The 18,036-nt window shown below is 41.6% G+C and overlaps 1 protein-coding gene across 1 annotated transcript in view; it reads left to right on the top strand.

Annotated features, from left to right (window-relative positions):
* The window catches only part of Insc (inscuteable homolog (Drosophila)), a 112,211-nt gene extending 94,838 nt beyond the window's left edge, over nucleotides 1–17,373 (top strand). The window contains exons 10-13 of the mRNA XM_013034130.1: nucleotides 7,070–7,136; nucleotides 10,389–10,544; nucleotides 11,598–11,674; nucleotides 17,217–17,373. Of these exons, the coding sequence (XP_012889584.1) occupies nucleotides 7,070–7,136; nucleotides 10,389–10,544; nucleotides 11,598–11,674; nucleotides 17,217–17,345 (429 nt within the window). The 3' untranslated portion in view covers nucleotides 17,346–17,373. The remainder of the gene's footprint in view (nucleotides 1–7,069; nucleotides 7,137–10,388; nucleotides 10,545–11,597; nucleotides 11,675–17,216) is intronic.
* Nucleotides 17,374–18,036: the final 663 nt, after the last annotated feature.

The following is an 18,036-nucleotide window of genomic DNA, read 5'->3' as shown; positions in this document are numbered from 1 at the left end:
CTATTAATAGTCTATCTGTTTCCCCAGCAGCTTAAGGAAAGCCTTCAGCCCTCTGCAATTGCCTCCTTCTCGGAGAGTCCATACCTCCTAATGAAATGCTGACTGATCTAGGATATACTTACTCCTCCTTATGTCTTATATGAAATTCTCCCTAAAGGCAGGGACCATGTTCTGTACTTCTCTGGGTTTCCTTCAGCATTCTAGTCACACCTCTGGACTTGCCTCTGAGCTGGGCTCTGTTTCTCAGCCTCAGGTATTTTTGAGATCTCTCCTGGGAACTCAGAGATCCTTTCAAGCTTCTCTATTCACAGCTGATGCTTTCTTCTTCAGGCAGTGACTTTTATTGACATCATCTCAACCTCCATCTATTTGAGCTGATAGCCTTGGTGAAGTACCCTAAATTACACACATGTGGAACGTGAAGGGAAGAAGCAGGATGGTACTTTATCAGTTGTTTCTTACTCTTAGAATTCGTTGTGGGAAAGGCAGATCTACACAAAGTTCCAATTCAGAGAAAGTCTTCTAGTAGGGCAGCATTTGTCAGTGAGTGTCTAGTAATACTGTGCTGATGATCTTTGTCCCATTTTATAGCTAGGAAAAGCTTAAGAGGATGGCCCTCAAATGCTATGGTTGGCAAATAGCATTTCAATTCTAGCCTAACTTAGACCTTGATATTGGACTTTAAATAGCAGCCATCTCTGGAAATGAAAGGAATGAGGCAGCACAGCTATGGAATCAGAGTATTTGCAGTTCCTGGATGTACTATTTATTCTTTGGGTGAGTTTGAGTAAGTCTACAGCCTCTTGGGTGTGGACTTTTTCATCTATTTTTATGAATTTAATGACAATTACTTTTCTAGGCTTTTGTGAAACTGAGGTAATGAATGCAAGGATTTATTACAATGTCTAGCTCCAAGTAAGTTCTTAATAAATAGTAAATATCATTCTTAATCAAACCCAATACTCTAAGAAAGATAAACAAATGAGTATTCCAACATCCTCAACCTGGACTTCCAAATCAATGCATAATATGCTTTCTTTCTTGTTTCATTTGTCACACGGATTTAATAGGGCCCCGGAAAGACAAGGTATGAAAGTGTGAACGGATAAATTGGAACCGCTAGCCTGGCTGATTCCCAAGGGATGGGGGCTGGTCTGGAGAGATCAGTCTGTGTTCTTCCTTAATCTCATTGCTTCTTCAACTAGATTCCTCCATTTGCTCGGTCTCACCTATCTAACATGCTTTCGAGGCCCTTCACGTTCACATATCTTTCCTGTGACTGAGTCTGGTCATATGAGATCCAGAGGTGAAGTTATAACAACAGAGATTTTGGAGCCAGATGACCTGTGTGCAAAGCATCTCTGCTACTATAAATCATGCCATTTAGGACAATTTATCCAAGTCTTTTTCCACTTATGAAATGGGAACGAACAATGCATATTTTACAAAGTTGATATAAAACTTGGAGGTAACAATGCTTGATAGGAAATGTATTCATTACCTTGCTCATGTAAGTATAACACCTCAGTATTCTTACAATAACAAGTATAAAAAATTGGATAAACTAATGAATAGAGATTCTTGGTACATATCTTGCCATGTATAGGCTATGCTGAAAATGGCAGTGATGTTGCTTATAATGTTACTGCACACAGCCCTGAGTGGGCACCTGCCACATCTGGGAAAGTCCTGTGGCTCTACACACCCCTCACTTACTTCTGCTCATGAGGAATGACTGGCCCCCTCTTGAAGCCTCACTGATCCCAAGCAGGAAGAGAGCCCAGGTAGGGAGAGAGAGCAGTCAGGCTACAAGCAGATAGCAATTCTTCCTGCATCTGGAAGCAGAAGTTTTTTATATCTCTCTGTCTGAGCCAGGCACATCTTCACTGTCCTCAGGATGGCTTCACCTTCTGCCCTGGCTCTGTGCAACCACTTAGCTAGTGAGAGCAGCACCCATTAAAGAAACAAATGGCTCTTCCTATGGCAGAGGGAGGATTAAGGTGATCAGAGGGCTCTCTGTAATGAAGACAAAGAAGATGAATTAGGCTTTGAAGTGCTCTCCACCCCCTGAAATACTTAAGAGATTAAATGCCCCGTGAGGCTTCCCGTAATGAATCTGCCAGTGACGCCAATGTTGCACTGAACCTCTTGGGCTTAGATCTGTACTTTGTCCACCTCTGTTTGGACAGTGAGAACCTTTCCATCATCCTAGTAAACAGTGTCTATTTAAATTGTCCAACAGAAGTCTCACAGGACATGCCTAGCCTGTACCCACCCTTTCAGTGTGGACAGTGGTTAAGCACAGCTTAGACTTGAGCTCTTCCTTTCCTTTCTGCTGATCTAGAGTAGATGGTGTGGACTGTAGCTGATATGGTCACATATCATGTCAGCCTGTCTTATAAGTAATTTGTATGATCCTGTTTTCATGCCCAGGAGGTGTTTCCTAGGGGCTGTGCTTCCTGGGGATCTAGCCATCAGCAGGATGAGAATGAGACTGCCTCTTGACTCTGCCTGTCCATCAGTGGTCACTTGGGATCAAAAGACCTGGTTATCATGTGTAACTCACAACAATGACCTTCTGAGCATAACTTTCAGGACCTTGTGAAACTGTTTTCACTGCGGAGCTGTATATGCTTCCCAGGGAAATCCATTGCCTAATTCACATATTAGAATGATCAGATTTTGTGGCATTTCTGGGACTTCACTGTGGATACCATTTAGCAAGAGTCCATTTATCAGAAATGCTAGTTATTAGGGATTGTACTTTGGCTGGTATTTCACAAGGCCTCTCTAGTTTATGAAATAGGGAGATTGGGTCTGGCTGGCACCATCTTGAATTCATGGTGGGAGAGCATGAAGCCCCCACCTCCCAGGGTAGAGGCATGCCTGAATCCCTGGAGGCAGTGGTAGGGACATGGATGATAGGTTACTAAACCTCTCAGTCCAGGGCCTGGGGCTCAGTTTCCTGTGACCCCGCCCCTTGACGACCCTATTTAGGGCCTGATCAGCTATGACACTATGCCATGGAGTCTCCATGTTCGTGTCTGGTCTCCTGTCTGCCGGCTCTTCTCTGGTCACCATGACATCCCACTTCAGCTCTCCATTGGAGCTGAATTGGTCTGTTGGTATTGCTTTCGTTCTTTCTTTCCTCTCTGGCCTTCATGGCTCCATTTCCTAACAGTATTAAGTGTATTTGCTAGCTTCTTGTCTTTGAAACAGGAGTCTACAATGCAGTGTTGGCCTTTTAAAATTAAGACTCCAGATTCAATTTTTCAAAGTGTGGCTTCTCCATTTTCCTGCCATACAACAATAGAGGCCTTATGGCTACATATAACATAGTACAAATAACACTGAAATGTTTTCCCCTACTAGTTTTAATGTTTCAGATCTCCCATAAAAGTCTTTAACCCATTTCATTAATTATTGAACAGGACAAGAGATAGGAATTTATAAGTAGATGTCCAACATTCCCAGCATCATTTGTTGAAGACTCTGTCTTTTCTCCAACATATTTTTTAATATCTTTGTCAAAAACAATGAGATGATTATTGCAGTATGGATTTATTTCTGGATCCTGTATTATATTCTACTGCTTTACATAACTGATTCTGTGCCTGCCACTATGCTATATTAGTTACTATGTCTCCATTGTATAATTTGAAGTTAGGAATTATGATACCTCCAGCTCATGATTTCTTTGGCTATTTAGGAACTTTTATGTTTCTTATTAAATTTTGGGATTTTTTTCTATTGCTGTGAAGAATATCACTTGAATTTTGATGCAAATCTGTAAATCAGTTTGGTAATATGGCTATTTTCTCATTACTAATCTTGCTGCTCCATGAACAAAGAAAGTTTTTTAAGCTTTTAGTATCTTCTTCAATGTCTTTCTTCAGTGTTTTAGCATTTATATTATAGAAGTCTTTTACTTCCTTACTCAGTTTTATTCCTAGGTATTTTTAGGCTACTGTGAATAGGATTGTTTTATAATACCTATTTATTGTTGGTATATAGAAAACTTCTGATTTTTGTATCTTGTTACTTTGCTGAAACCATCTATCAGATCTAAGACATTTCTATGGAGTGCTTAGAGTTGAATATGAAACAGTGTCAACTGTTTTAAAAGGGATACTATGACTTCTTCCTGTGCACTCTGTGTCCCTTTTATTCTTTCTCTTGCTTTATTGCTCTGGCTGAGAATTCAAGCACTATAGTGAATAGGAGTGGAGAGTTTATACTAAATGCTTTCAACATTTCCCCAGTTAGTATAATGTTAAATACAGGCTAGGAGCCTTCTGTTCTTAGTTTCTTCAGGAATTTTATCATGGGTATGTTTTAAATTTTTTTCTATGGGACTCTTCTCAGTGGGAAGCATTCTCTTGGGGCCAAAATCCCCACTACTAATCAGAAGAGAAAAACGAGATAGCAATACAAAAAAAATAAGTCAGATAAAAATATTGGAAACATCAATTACACCCCCAATAAGTTTAGAAAATAGAGGAGTTAAACTATAAGTTTGAATAAGTATTAAAGCTAAAAATACTAACAACTATATTAATAAAAAAGGAGAAATGGAGAAAAGGGAAAAGAGAAGGAAGATAGCAAAAGTATATAAGATGTAAGTATGATAAATAATTGTAATGGGGCACCAGTGGGTCACCATTGGCTGAGATCCAGAGGATCATGGCTCAAAAACAACCATGGCAAAAAAAATGTCTGTGAGATTCCATCTCTAAAAGTAACCAACAAAAAGCTGAGCTGGAGATGGAGCTTAAGTGGTAGAGTGCCAGCTAAGTGAATAAGCCAAAAATGCATAAGCCCCTGAGTTCAAACTTTGCTACCAGAAAAACAAAACAATGATGGAGAACCCAATAACATAAATATGCATTTATACTATAAATATGCATAAATACTAAATCAAGTCAGGTAAACCAGTTGTCCCTAAAATCCCAGCTGTGGGTCTGGATGCAAAAAAAAAAAATGTTGACCCCTTTCCCCTTTATACCACAGTGCATACAAGCATGTTTCAAAAAGGAGACTCAAAGCAGGGTGTAATTGGCATTTATTCAAATTGTGCTTAATTGACTACTTCATCTGCACCTCAGAAAACCACATGGGGTACAGGCTCTGTAAAGAGGAAGTAATTTTCATTAACAGGATCTAAATTAGTCTGACACAAAGACCTACCTGGTGCCTGTGACACAGCTAGTAATTGCCATGTAATGAAGCTGCAGACAAAGGTTTTCTTTTCTTCCTTTTTTACTTTCTTCATTTCCTCTCACTCTTCCTTCCTCCCTTCCTTCCTCTTCTCCCTTCCTTCCTTCATGAATCTGCATATTAAGCAAATGTCTGTTCAGAGAGGCCAAGCTGGTGGTGATTGGAGCGTAGCCACAAACAACATGGATCACTCAAAAAAAACTATAATCTGACATGGATTTGGCCTTATGTCTTTCCCTCTTAAGACCATACACTTTATGCATCTTAGGGAACCTTCAGTATATTTGAGGCATCTTTTCCCTTTGACTCCTTCTACCCAGCCCACAAACACAATCCAAACATGAGGAGGGGAGCAGAAAAGAATCCTCTAAGAACTGAAACTCTGTTAGTTCAATTAGCTTTCTAAAATGCAAATTATGAGCTTGCTACTCCATTCATAGAGCACTCACTGTTGCAGACTTGACTTCAGGATAATTTCCAGATCTTTCCCCTCTCCTTCTCCTGGCAGTGAACTCTAGTTATGCCTACCTACTCTACTGGGGCTGAGTTGGAAGGGGCTGAGCTGGAAAGGGCTGACACACAGAGATGCTACAGCACCTGGCAAAAGTGGATCTGTCTTCAACCTGTATTTAAGGGAAAACAGAGATAAATGTTCTATAAATGTTCTATTAATATGACAACCTTTTTCCCTTCCATTTAAAAGAAGAAATTTTGGATAATTTATTATCCAGAATGATATGCCAATCTAAAACCAGTTAAAACACAAGACACGTTCTTTCACGGGAAGCAGTTCAGTGCTCTCCAGCTTCAGAGTTGTCCTCTTGGAGACAGTTACTTGCTGTCTCATCCATCGGTGGAAGCGTGGCTCCCACTTATCCCATTCCACAAGCTTGGAAGGAAGTTCTCAGGAATGCAGGTCTGCACCAAGGACAAGTGATTTTATTTTATGATTTTAATGACAATTGTGCATGCTGTCTGCTTCTGGGAAGGTGAGTAATTTTCATACTGAAGCTTGTCTCGGGGCAAGTGTCATGGGTAGTAGTGGTGCTTGGGCGCCCTTTAGAGTCTTGATCCTTTGCTGTTACATTCCATAGTCTCCTTCTATACTGTGATGTTGCTGAGCTTCCTGGTATAGTTTATGAGACTATAACAAAGGCTGACTGTCCACCTTCTGTCTGTATCCCACTACTGAAGACTCAGTACTTCAATGATAACTGACAAATGATGTGCTGCTATACCACAAGCTTGTAAAGGGCAGCAGAGTAGGTTCTTTCTCATCAGATTCCATATGATACTTGATGCTTGGGGTATAAATCTGCCTCTTATGCATGTTTTTCTACTGTGATTTTAGCACACATTAATTTTGAGTTGGAAGTAAGTATGTGTCAGTATGTATAGGGATGGGGTGGGGGATATGTGTCATAGAGAAAATCTGGAATGAGGAAGCCTAATCCAGAGCTGGGGCAAACTTCCAGGTGCTTATGCCGGCACAGAGGAGCTAGAGGCCTCAGGGTTCTGCCAATTCTCTCTGCATTCAAGGGCTGGGGACATGGCGGGGGGAGGGTGCTACATATACAAATACAGCTGGGCTCCCAAATTCACCAGAGTGATATTGATCTCTCCAATAAGATCCTGGGGCTAGAAGAGGCCCACATCCTAGAGCCATGTGCTGACACAAGTCTCTGGGAACTGCTCCTGGGTAGCAGGAGCCCGTGAGGATGGAAGAAAATACCATTAAAGCATAGGCAGAGGGACAGTAAGACATGGTGTAGCTCCTAGCTGGCCTGTGTGTAGAGAATAACATATGGATTGTGATGTTCATTTTCTGTGTTTATCACTTCTTTTTTTCCAGATTGTGACTATCTTAGCAAACATGTCTGTTCGGGATCAGTGTGCCTCAGATATCATTCAGGAGAACGGTATGTCTTGAAGGCAGCTCACCATATGGAACATCAAAGTTTAGGGGACTCTATGACCTAGCATTTACGGAAACACCTGTGTGTATGTAAATAAGTTAAATAAGTACATGTGTCTTCGTGTTTGCATGAGAATATCTGTGTGTGCATCTGCATGCGTGCACATGCGTCTGTGCGCACTGAGCCAAATATACATGTTTGGTTTCCTGGGCTTAAGTTCTAGTGGGAGATAGCCTATGAAGAAGATAGAGACAGGCTGGGAAGGCGGCTCAGTGGTAGAGCGCTTGCCTCGCATGCAGGAGGCCCTGGGTTCGATTCCTCAGCACCACATAACCAGAAAAAGCTGGAAGTGGCACTGTGGCTCAAGTGGTAGAGTGCTAGCCTTGAGCTGAATTGCCCAGGCCAGAGTTCAAGACCCATGACTGACAAAAAAAAAAAAAGAAAGAAAAAGAAAAAAAAAGAAGATAGAGAAGGTCAGATGGGGAAAATAGAGCAGAGAAAGAGGTAAACATGTCCAGGGGTGTGTGTGTGTGTGTGTGTGTGTGTGTGTGTGTGTATGCGTGTGCGCGCGCGCGCATGTGTGTGTGATTTTTTTCGGGTCATAAAGAGAAGGCCAATATTTCATTTTGATCCAAAAAGTAAAAATCTATTCCTACTAAGGCATGCATTCCACCTTTAAATCATTCCGTTCTTTTTCAATCAGGCCTCAATGGGAAGCTAAATTGTTCGGCTGAACAAGGGGGCCTGAGCACCCCAACCTCCCCCTGACAGCATCTCTTTTCCCACTGCTCCCTTGCATTTCCCTTTGTGCTAGGAGTGTTACTAAGGTCCAGGGGAGGTTACGGACAGGGTTGTTGGCTTGGAAGCTGATCTCACTGGTATCAGTCAGAGGACAAGGTGGCTGCCAGGCAGCTGGGAATAGACCTGGTGTGGTGAGGGCTTCCTGTGATTGGGAAATAAGGGAGCAATTAGCAACCGGTTGGAGACCAGGGACACTAATGAAGCAGAGTGAGGTGGGAGGCTGCCTCTGCTCCTATGATCCCCCCTTCTCTCAGGCTGCCCTGCTATCTTAACAAACATGCACTTCCCCAGCCCCCATCACTCTAGGACTAATTGAAAGACATCATTTTGTGTTAATTTCATGTGATTGAACTAATAATGAGAAACTGCACTGAGCCAGCTGAGGCCACGTGGAGAGGCTGTGTGGTGCCATTTGTGTGCTCCTTCTCGAGTGGCTGAGGGGAGCAGGTCTCCACTAGCCTGTGTGTCTGATGTTGGAATGTCTGGCGTCTGTAGAGGGCTTTATGGTTACAAAGTGCTATTGACTGATTCACTCAGTCCACAGTTACTGACATGTATTGTGTGCCTGGCATTGTGCTGAATATTAAGGACATAGAGTTAAATAGGTCCCTGCCTTTGCTCCACAGGGTTTCCTGGTCTAGACAGAGAGACTGCCTTGGTGAAAGTGGTACTGTAGTAGCAGGGTAACACTGACAATGGAGGAGTGCCAATGAGGGAGAATGGCTTGGTGGCTAAGAGTGTGAAAAGCAGAACTTTGTTGTATGTCCTGGTTCTGAGTTTTGCTAATAGCAGGGTTAGTTATCCTTTTCTATCTGCAAAACGAGAACTAGCTCAATGCCTGCCTGACAGGGATGATAGGAGGATGACCACAAAACCTGTTAGGTGTGTCTGTCAAGAATAAGCCCTTTGAGCACACATGTGAGTGTGCATGCATGCATATATGTGTGCTGGGGCTTGAATTCAGGACCTGTGATGCACTGTCTCTTAACACTTTCATTCAAGGCTGGCACTCTACTACTTGAGCCACAGCTCTGCTTCTGGCTTTTTTTGGGGGGGTTACTTAATTGGAAATGAATCTCCCAGACTATGCTGGTTTTGGACCTCAATCCTCAAATTTCAGTCTCCTCAGTAGCTAGGATTACTGGTGTGAGCCATTGGCACCCGGCAGAAACAATACAGTCTTTTAAGCATTTAACTGAAGGGAATTTCATGAAGGAACTACTTATAACTATTTATAAAAGTGGGGCAGGATTTGAAGGATCAACAGTGGTAGTGACAGAGGCTACTAGAAGCCAGTAGTACTTCTTGGACTGGACAGGGCCAGGCCTGTTGTACAAGTGGGCTTTAAAGCTCATGGTTTGTGTCCCAGGTTGCAAACCTAGATGCTTACCAGATCCAGTCTGATGAAACAGAAAGGGATAAGATGGACTCAAGCAGGGACGAGACTCATTTCATTAAGAATCATAAGTGTACACTTCTTAAAGCACAGAAGTATGAGTCGCATGTTTATTAAATATGAGCCTACTTTAATTTAGAAAATAGTGGTATAGAAATCAGAAAGCTAGATTTTTATGGAAATCTCCAAACTTGCACACAACAAAATTTAATTTTTTTAAAAAGTAATGTGAGGTTTAAAAAAAGCAAACATATCTTTGGGTTATGGTTTAAATTTGGCAGGTACCACTGAGCCCTTAGAATGGCTCACACAGAACAGAACTGGACTTTTGCTATAAACCCACAGAAATGGAACCACTTAGACCAATGAGAGAAAAGGACATCACTTGCAGAAAAAAAGGGCAGCAGAGGCTGCCCTTGGCTATGGTATGTGGACTAACTGGAGGACAGGTCTGGTTTGGAGAGACATGGTGGTAAGCTTCTCAGCAAATTGAATTCAAACCTCAATCTACATTCTTGAGTCACTCTAAAGCATTTGATTTAGTAGTGGTCTAACTTGGGCATTAGGGTTACCTTTGTCCATAGGACTCATCCCCTCTGGAACTATAACGTATCATCAGAGCATCAGAGGCAAAGAGGTGATGGGTGGTACCCAGTTCTCTGAGTTCCAGTACCAGCTCCCACCCATTGTGGCACAGGGAAAAAATGCTTTCCCTCTCACTGGGTCTCAACATGGATTTATAATAGTATGCCTACCTCTTGAGGTTATTAGGAGGTTTGAGAAATTGGGCATTTAGCACAGCAACCACCACACATATAAAATAAATAACAGCATTAGAAAATGAGGATGTGTTCCAGATGTCCTCTCCAAGTATGGTGTATGAAATAAGACACACAAAACGGAGTAGAAGAAAAGAGGTGGCCTCGTCCAGCTTACATTCCCTTGTATGGGATCTCTTCTAAGGCTTTTCTTGACCCCTGTGGGCATCTGTCCAGCTAGCCCCAGGGCTAAGTCTCTTTGCTGAAGTGGACACCAATTGTTCATTGTTTTCTGCTCAGGGATCCAGCTCATCATGGGTATGCTCTCTGAGAAGCCAAGGTCTGGTACACCTGCTGAAGTAGCAGCTTGCGAGAGAGTCCAGCAGAAAGCTGCAGTGACCCTGGCCCGTCTCAGCCGAGACCCAGCTGTGGCCCAGGAAGCCGTGCGTCTCAGCTGTAAGTGATGCTAGCTGTGGTTGAGTGGAGTGGGGAGCTTCTGGATGGTAGCAGCTCTGGACTGGCTCTGGACATAGGGCTAGCTGGGGTGAACTCCGTTCTCTGAGTGCTGAGAAATTCTGGTTTAGAGGGTCTAGTTTGTAACCTGGGGCTGAGGCAAGAGAGGCCTAGAGAGGTAAAAGTTGGCCATAACAATGACTCACTTTCAGATTCCTTGTTAATTTGGACCCCATTCTTTCCTTCCTGCTTTTAATTTATTTATTCACTTATGCAGCGAATTTATCTCCTCAGTCATTTACTTATTCACTCATCTGTTCATTTACTCATTAAAGAATTCATTATGTTTACTGTCTGTTATTTTATTCACTAATTCAATCATTAACCATTAGTCACTTTTTACCCCACAAATATTTTCAAGGCACTCACTTTATGCTAGGTTCTTTACAGTACCAGGTATATAACAGACTCATTGGGATGACGATATGGAAAAACACTATCTGCACTTGAGTATCATAGAAATGATACGCAAAAGCACTTTTGGCAGACAAGAAAAGTAGATCATGTTACTCTAGGTGGGTCAGAGAATATTTTAACAATTCTTCACTCTGGTTGGTGGTAACCTTTTCTCAGTAAAACCCTAGAAAACATTACGAGAGTCTGTCATTTTCTATAATTTTAGCTCCAATATATTTTCTGACTGAAATAGGCAATCAATATATTATACACAATATATTTTATTAATATATTAATATGATATGTAAATATGTATCTGTCGTGTGCTGGTAAAATTAAAATACTAACTAGAAGTTCCTTTTTAGAGAGATAGCCTATATCTCTACTGTGACTTATCAAAGTTTTTGTCAATGCCACTTGTGGCTTTGGTTTTGATGTTCTAGCTCTTCCTGCCCTTGATTAGATTCTTTTCACAGCTGAGTAAGTAGAAAATCACTACCACATACTTAGAAAGACTGGGGGACGATGCAGGTCCTGTGTGTAAGACAGGGCTTGTGCCTCCCCTATCCAGGCCTGAAACTCTTGCTGTGTCTCGCACAGGCATGTCCCGTCTCATTGAGCTCTGCAGATCCCCATCAGAGAGAAACAGCAGTGATGCTGTGCTTGTGGCCTGCCTGGTGAGTTTCTCGGTCTGCCCCCCAGCTTTCCAATGGCCTTTGACATTACAGACCAGAGAGCTGGGAGAGCTGGCTATGCTCTAGTTGGCTTTGGTATACTTCAACCACTCTCTGAATGTTTTAACCTGCATCTTTAAGATGGTGAGTATTACAGTGCTTCTTTCTCCTAATTAATAAAATTGTGACCAAAACTATATGAGGTCATATATGTGAAAGATGAGGATTGAGAAACTATCTCACGATCCCACCACTACAATCTTAGTAAACTTTTGTGTTCTGGGGAATCTTATCAACACAGCAAAGTCAGAGCTGTTAGCTTTGAGATGCTGCTAGATGGTGAACTGGCATTTTGAACCTTACAGGACATAGGAACCAGATAACATGGGATCCAGAATATAGCTATCTCCTGCCTAGCCTAAAGTGGACATTGTAAGAAAAACCTCCTCTTTCTCTTAGGGAAAACCTCTCTACTGGGTTCTCCCAGCATTGCATAGCTCTACCATCTTTTGTGGGCTAAGAGGGGAAGGAACTTGCCAGGATGGGGAGGATTATTCAACTATTCACTGGGATCTTTACCTTGAACCTAAGCAAATGCATCCTGAGAGGTTTCCACCCAACTTTCGGATGGTAGGAGTCCCCCAGGAACTAATCAACAGTATGTCTATATACTTCTCCTTATGGGACTGTAAGGAGTACCCGAGCAGAACAGTTGAGTAGCCTCTATCAAGTAGCAGGGAATTCATTGGATAAACAGGGCTGTTGAACTTTCAGAAGAGAGCACCAGATCATTGGTCCTCACTGGACACAGGAAGAGGTAATGAATCTCAAGGTCTTTCCAGCTGGTTACAGTAAAGCCTTCTCCTCATCTTATTTTAATTGGGCTCATCTCATTTATGGGAGTTTCTGATGGTGCTTGTAGAAACAACAGGGCATCACACACACACACACACACACACACACACACACACACTCACAGACCTGTCCTGGTTTTACATTAGTGAGCTGTGTGACATAGAGCAAGGCAAAGTGTTACACATTTTATTCAGTAAGCATTTACTGGATGACTTTATTTGTCAGTTATGCTTCTAAGCTATGGGAATGTGACTATGGAAAAAATGTCAGACTAGTTGGTTAGTGGCTTTCATTCTGGGACATATAGGATGATCTTAACATGTTTTGTGCCTTTAGACTTCTGGTGAAGTTGATGGACTTCTCAGAATATTTTTTAAATGCATGAAGTAAAATAGGTAGAATTAAATAAAAAGGAATATGGTTATATTAACACAAATTTTCAAATATTTAAACACATGCCATTTTTAACATGTGCTCTTTTTAATGGTAAATGATATTTGTATGTTCAATGTGTGTGATGGGATATGAAAATATTTGTGACATCTGCTAACAAGGCCAGAGGCTGCTAAATGTTCATGGTATGCTGCTACATTCACGATGGAAGAAAATGCTAAGTTTCAATTTGAAGTTAGCGAAAGATGGAATTTCTTCTCATTCAAGATCAGTGAAATACAGGGAAATCTGTAGTTGACAAAATTGTGATTGTTTGCCCTGCCTACCATTATTTTCACCACTCAGGCAGACACAGATACTTATGGGGTAGACTGAGGAACGTCAGTGGCTTGGAAAGTACTTGGGAAACTTGAACTTCTTTTTAGATGCGAGATTCTTATGGTGGTCATTTAGTTTGACGATGAGCACACAGTAGGATTCAGCCCCTATATTGAATCACTGGAGGGACTTCCAAGGGAAAGAGGATGCCATTTACCCTAGTAGCTGAGTTGGCAGATGCTGAAGAGAGCCCCTTCCTTCCTAATGTATCCTCCATGTGGCTGCTAGAATCTTCCATGTTCCCCACTATCTTCAGGTTCCTATCTACCCACTCAGCCCTCCCCACAGTGTGGCTGTGGTCTTTTTCTGAGGTCTGAAGGCCTTACCAATATGCCCAGCTCCTGTCCCACTCTGTCAGGCTACAGGTTTTCTACATAGCACCTTCTCCCTTCATACAAGAAATGTCTTCATACAACTCCGTTTTTTAAAACCCTGCTCATCCTTCATGGGTGAGACCCAAATCCTTTCCTCCATGAAAGATTTTTCCAGAATTCCTGTATGGTGCAGACAAGGAGTTCAGAGTACTTACCTGGTTCCTTTGCTTCTAGATTTTGTCTTACCTGTCTATATATATCTTCGAGGCTCTTAGAATTCAAACACAGGCCTATTCAACTCTGGAAACTTGAGTGTTTTGACCAGACCATCTTTGTTTCGTGCCATAGTCTTTTTTTTTCCTGTTTTCTTGTTGCTCCATCTCACTATTTTGACTCATGATGGAGGATTTATCTCCTTTCAAATTCTAGCTTGGAAACTTCCTAGCTCTTTGGAGATCCATAGTAACTTAAATGTGATCACTGCCTGATCTTGGGATTCTCAGAGTTGACCCCTGCTTCTGGACACCAGTGTTGACTTGGGGGTGGGGGACAGCGGTGTTTATGGCGTAGCCCAGAAGGAATCCAACACTGGCAGGTAGTTTCTAGGCTGATGACAAGGGTGCCGCTTGGGGCCTGGCAGATGGAGTTGGGAGCTGCCTTTTGTGCTTTTTTTCCAGGCCTTTTCACAGTCTCAAAGGCTGTCTTCAGGTGGGGGTAGAGCATTTCAATTATTGTCTCCTGTGTCTGGGAAAGTGGCAGTGCAGATTGCCTCTCGCAAACAGAATTGATTTTTCCTTAATGAAGCAGCTGTCAGTGTGGTAGTGGGCTGTTTAATACTTGGGTGTTTTGGACTGTCTTAGGAATGAGATTCTGAGATGACTGTCTGTTAACCCTCCCAGCAAAGTAGAGAGAACAAGGCTTTGGAATAATACAGAGTTGGGACACTGAATCTGGGGTGCTTTGAGTTGACTGGGGTTCATGTTAAGAAGACTTTCTGGGGATCCTGAGAAGATGTAAGCGACTATTCCCTTTCTGTTTCTGTGTTTTAGTTTTTTCTTTCCTTTCTTCCTTCCCTCCTCATCTTCCCTCCTTTTCTTCTTTCCTCCTTCCCTCTCTCCTCCCTTCCTCCCTTCCTTCTTCTCTTTCTTCTTCCCATCCTTCTTTCTGGGATTATTTCCTCTTTTAGGTTGCTCTTGTTTTCTTCCTCTCCTTCTTCTTATGCTTCTCATATGTTTCTCCCCACCTCTACTTCTTCCTTTCCTCCCTTCTTCTTCTGCTCCCTCTCTTCTAGTACCCATCCTCCCTAAGACCGTGTTCTCTCTCTCCTTGTCAGTACTTTTCTTTTTACTTCTCCATCTCCTTTTTATGCCTGATTTTTTTCACTATGTTCATCTCTGTCTCCATTTTAATATCTTCTTCCTGTTTGGTTCCTATATTTTTGCTCTTTTTCTATGTACTCTCTGTCTGCCTGTTTTTATCTGTGTCTCTGTCTCTCTTTGTCTCTCTCTATATATCTGCCTGTCTGTCTCTCTCTCTCTCTCTCTCTCTCTCAGTAGAACTACAGTATCTCAGAGCCTCACATTTTCTGGGCAGGTACTCTACTTTTACCTCACACCTCCAGTCCCTTTTGCATTTTGTTTATTTTTTTAGCTAGGATCCTTTTTTTTCACTTGAGGGCATCAGACATTGATCGTCTACCTATGCCTCCCATGTACCTAGGATAAAAGCTGTATGCCATCACGCTTGGCCTCAGTTGCTCTCTTGATAGACCTAGTTTCTATTTTTTAAAGCTCTTTTTGTACTTCTCCACTTTACTTTTACCCATGATTATGCAAAATGCATGGACATCCTTTGTAGTCTTATGTTCAGAATGCTACTGATTCCATTTTCACTTTGACTTCTCAGGGAAAATGGGATTATTGTCTTCAACTGGGGCCAAGAGAAATAAGAAAGTTCTATGAGTTCAGCCTCTGTTGGCCTTGGTATAAGTCAGACCCCAGGAGAAGCGAGACATGCTAGTCTAACAATCAAGGGAAGCTACTTCTTGTCACGAATGTCTCAGACCTGCTCATGTACACAGAGACACATGATCTTTCTCCTTGATCTAGGTTAGATATGACACCTATGATTCCAAAACCACCTCAAACAATGCTCTCTTTCACTTCCTTAGCCTGATTTCTCTTGCTTTTTTCTCAATATAACATTAGCTCATGTTCTAGGATTGTAACATCCTTTCTAGGTAGGGATGGCTGCTCTGGAGGTAAATGCAGGACTACTTTCTCTTTTCTGAGCCTGTTTTCTTATCTGTAAAGTGTGGAGATCATGATACCCTTTAGCATCAAGTAGGGATTGAATTGAGATACTATGTGGCATTCTCTTCTTTGTTCTGCCATTCTAGATAGTCTACCAAGCATTCTTTTTTTCTATGGTGGGCAAGGAAGGGGCTGCCCATCTCCTGCTGTGTGTTTCAGGAAGAGACAAGGAATTCATGTCCATCCAGTATTTCTTTTGTTTTGACTCACTTAACTGCTGTGTAGTGCTAGGCAGCTCCAATTTATAGTTTCAGATACTTTATCAGTTGACTTCAGGTTTAAAGCACATCATTTTTTCATTTCTTTTTGGAAAGTGGGTTGACACCTGTGCTGCATGTTATAGATATAGACATATGAAATAAGATTTCTACCTTTGAGCAGCTCGAAATCTAGTCTGAGAAATACCTTACAGCCAGTTACAACAAAGTATGAGGAAGTTGAAGTCAGTCCAGGAACTCTGGGTATAGGTAGGGTGGAGGTCAGACTTTCTCTGTATCCAGAGAAGGCTTTTCAGGGGGAGTGACAATGAATGAATGCATCTGCTAGCTAGAAAAGTGTAGGGGGTGTTTCTTTTTCCCTAGGAAGTGTCAGGGCACATGGGTATCAACCATTAGGGTGGGCAGGAAAGATGTTCATTCTGCTCTTACCTCTCTGCTGTTCAGCCGCCTTTGTTGGATTTGAATTTCTCATTGACAGAATCCCTATATATCTGTCTCTGTGTTCTCCATTTCTTCTTATCTTTATATCCTATAGTTCATTGTACAAGGCCTTGCTGCATTTATAAATGAAATAATGAATACATATAATAATATAATGAATACAAATAATAAGTAGTTGAATCAATGAAAAAACCCTGGTGTTCCAAGTTTACTTCAGAGACTAGGAAGTAGTAATGTCATTTCATAGATGTTTCTAGAAGTTCCAGTCTCTAGGAAGAACATATTTTTGACTTTCATATGTCATTAAGTTGATGAGATCCTTAAAATGATAGATCTTTAAAATGACCAGTTTCCTAAAATGACTGAAAAACCAAGACAACAAGACAGTTAATAAGGAACTTTTTGGTGACATCTGTCATAGTGAGTGACCAAAATGCAAATGAAACAAAGTGACCATGTGATAGGTTGAACAGGTGACTGAAATGGTCACTTAGGTATCATGTGACCAAGATGGTCAATCAGCTCAAATTGTCTGGTTAATGCCCAACTTCGTAAAATGTCTCTTAGGGCACTGAAGGAAATACATGCCTCTCAGCCGATGGGGCCTGTATCAACTCTTGTGTTCTCTCTCTAGGCTGCTCTGCGGCGATTGGCTGGGGTCTGCCCTGAAGGCCTCCAGGACTCTGACTTCCAGCAGTTGGTCCAGCCTCGCCTTGTGGACTCCTTCTTACTCTGCAGCAACATGGAGGAGAGTTTTGTGTAGTGAGTGTAGGATAGGAAAGGCACTCAGTCCTCTGTACTCGGGTACCCTCTGAGCATACACCTGTGCACACCTTTGATCTCACACCAGCTCCTTATTTATATGTAACTTATTTTTACACAAGAGAAATCTATCACCATCATGAAATAGTAAGTGGTCCTTGGGAATCTTTTCTGTTTTTCTTTTTCTTTTTGACTTCTGTGGCTTTTCAGTTGCAGATGTTGAAATGCATAATAGCTAATATGACAGATTGTCATGGGTGATTTCACTTCAGCTTGTTTTCTCGGCTCTCACTATATAATCTTGCCTGATTTTTTAAAATTTTTCAACCAGAGTATTTTAACTGCCCAGCATTTTTTAAAAGTTAGACTTGTTTTTTTCCCAAGTATTTAAAATGAATTTCACAGTTGGACAGAATATACTAAAAGGAAAGGGTTTTTTTTTTCTTTAATAAAGGGAATAATGCAAAATGTGTCTTGGGTCTTTCTGATTAACTTGTATCTTTAAATTCTTGATTTCCAATGTTTCATGCATCAAACATGTTTCCATTTATTAAAAGTGCATAGAGCATTGTCTTGTTTTTATGGTTGTGTAAATGGGGCATGTTCTGAGTGATTTAATGAGAAATCAGGATGCGTTCAAAAAGTGTTTTCAGAAATACCAGAAACTCAGCTTCTTTTGGCTCCTTTGCCCT

The sequence above is a fragment of the Dipodomys ordii genome, unplaced genomic scaffold (assembly GCF_000151885.1).
Source record: "Dipodomys ordii isolate 6190 unplaced genomic scaffold, Dord_2.0 Scaffold183, whole genome shotgun sequence".
Taxonomy (NCBI): Eukaryota; Metazoa; Chordata; class Mammalia; order Rodentia; family Heteromyidae; genus Dipodomys; species Dipodomys ordii.
The sequence above is the reverse complement of the archived record's forward strand: the minus strand, read 5'-3'. Positions and strand labels throughout refer to the sequence as shown.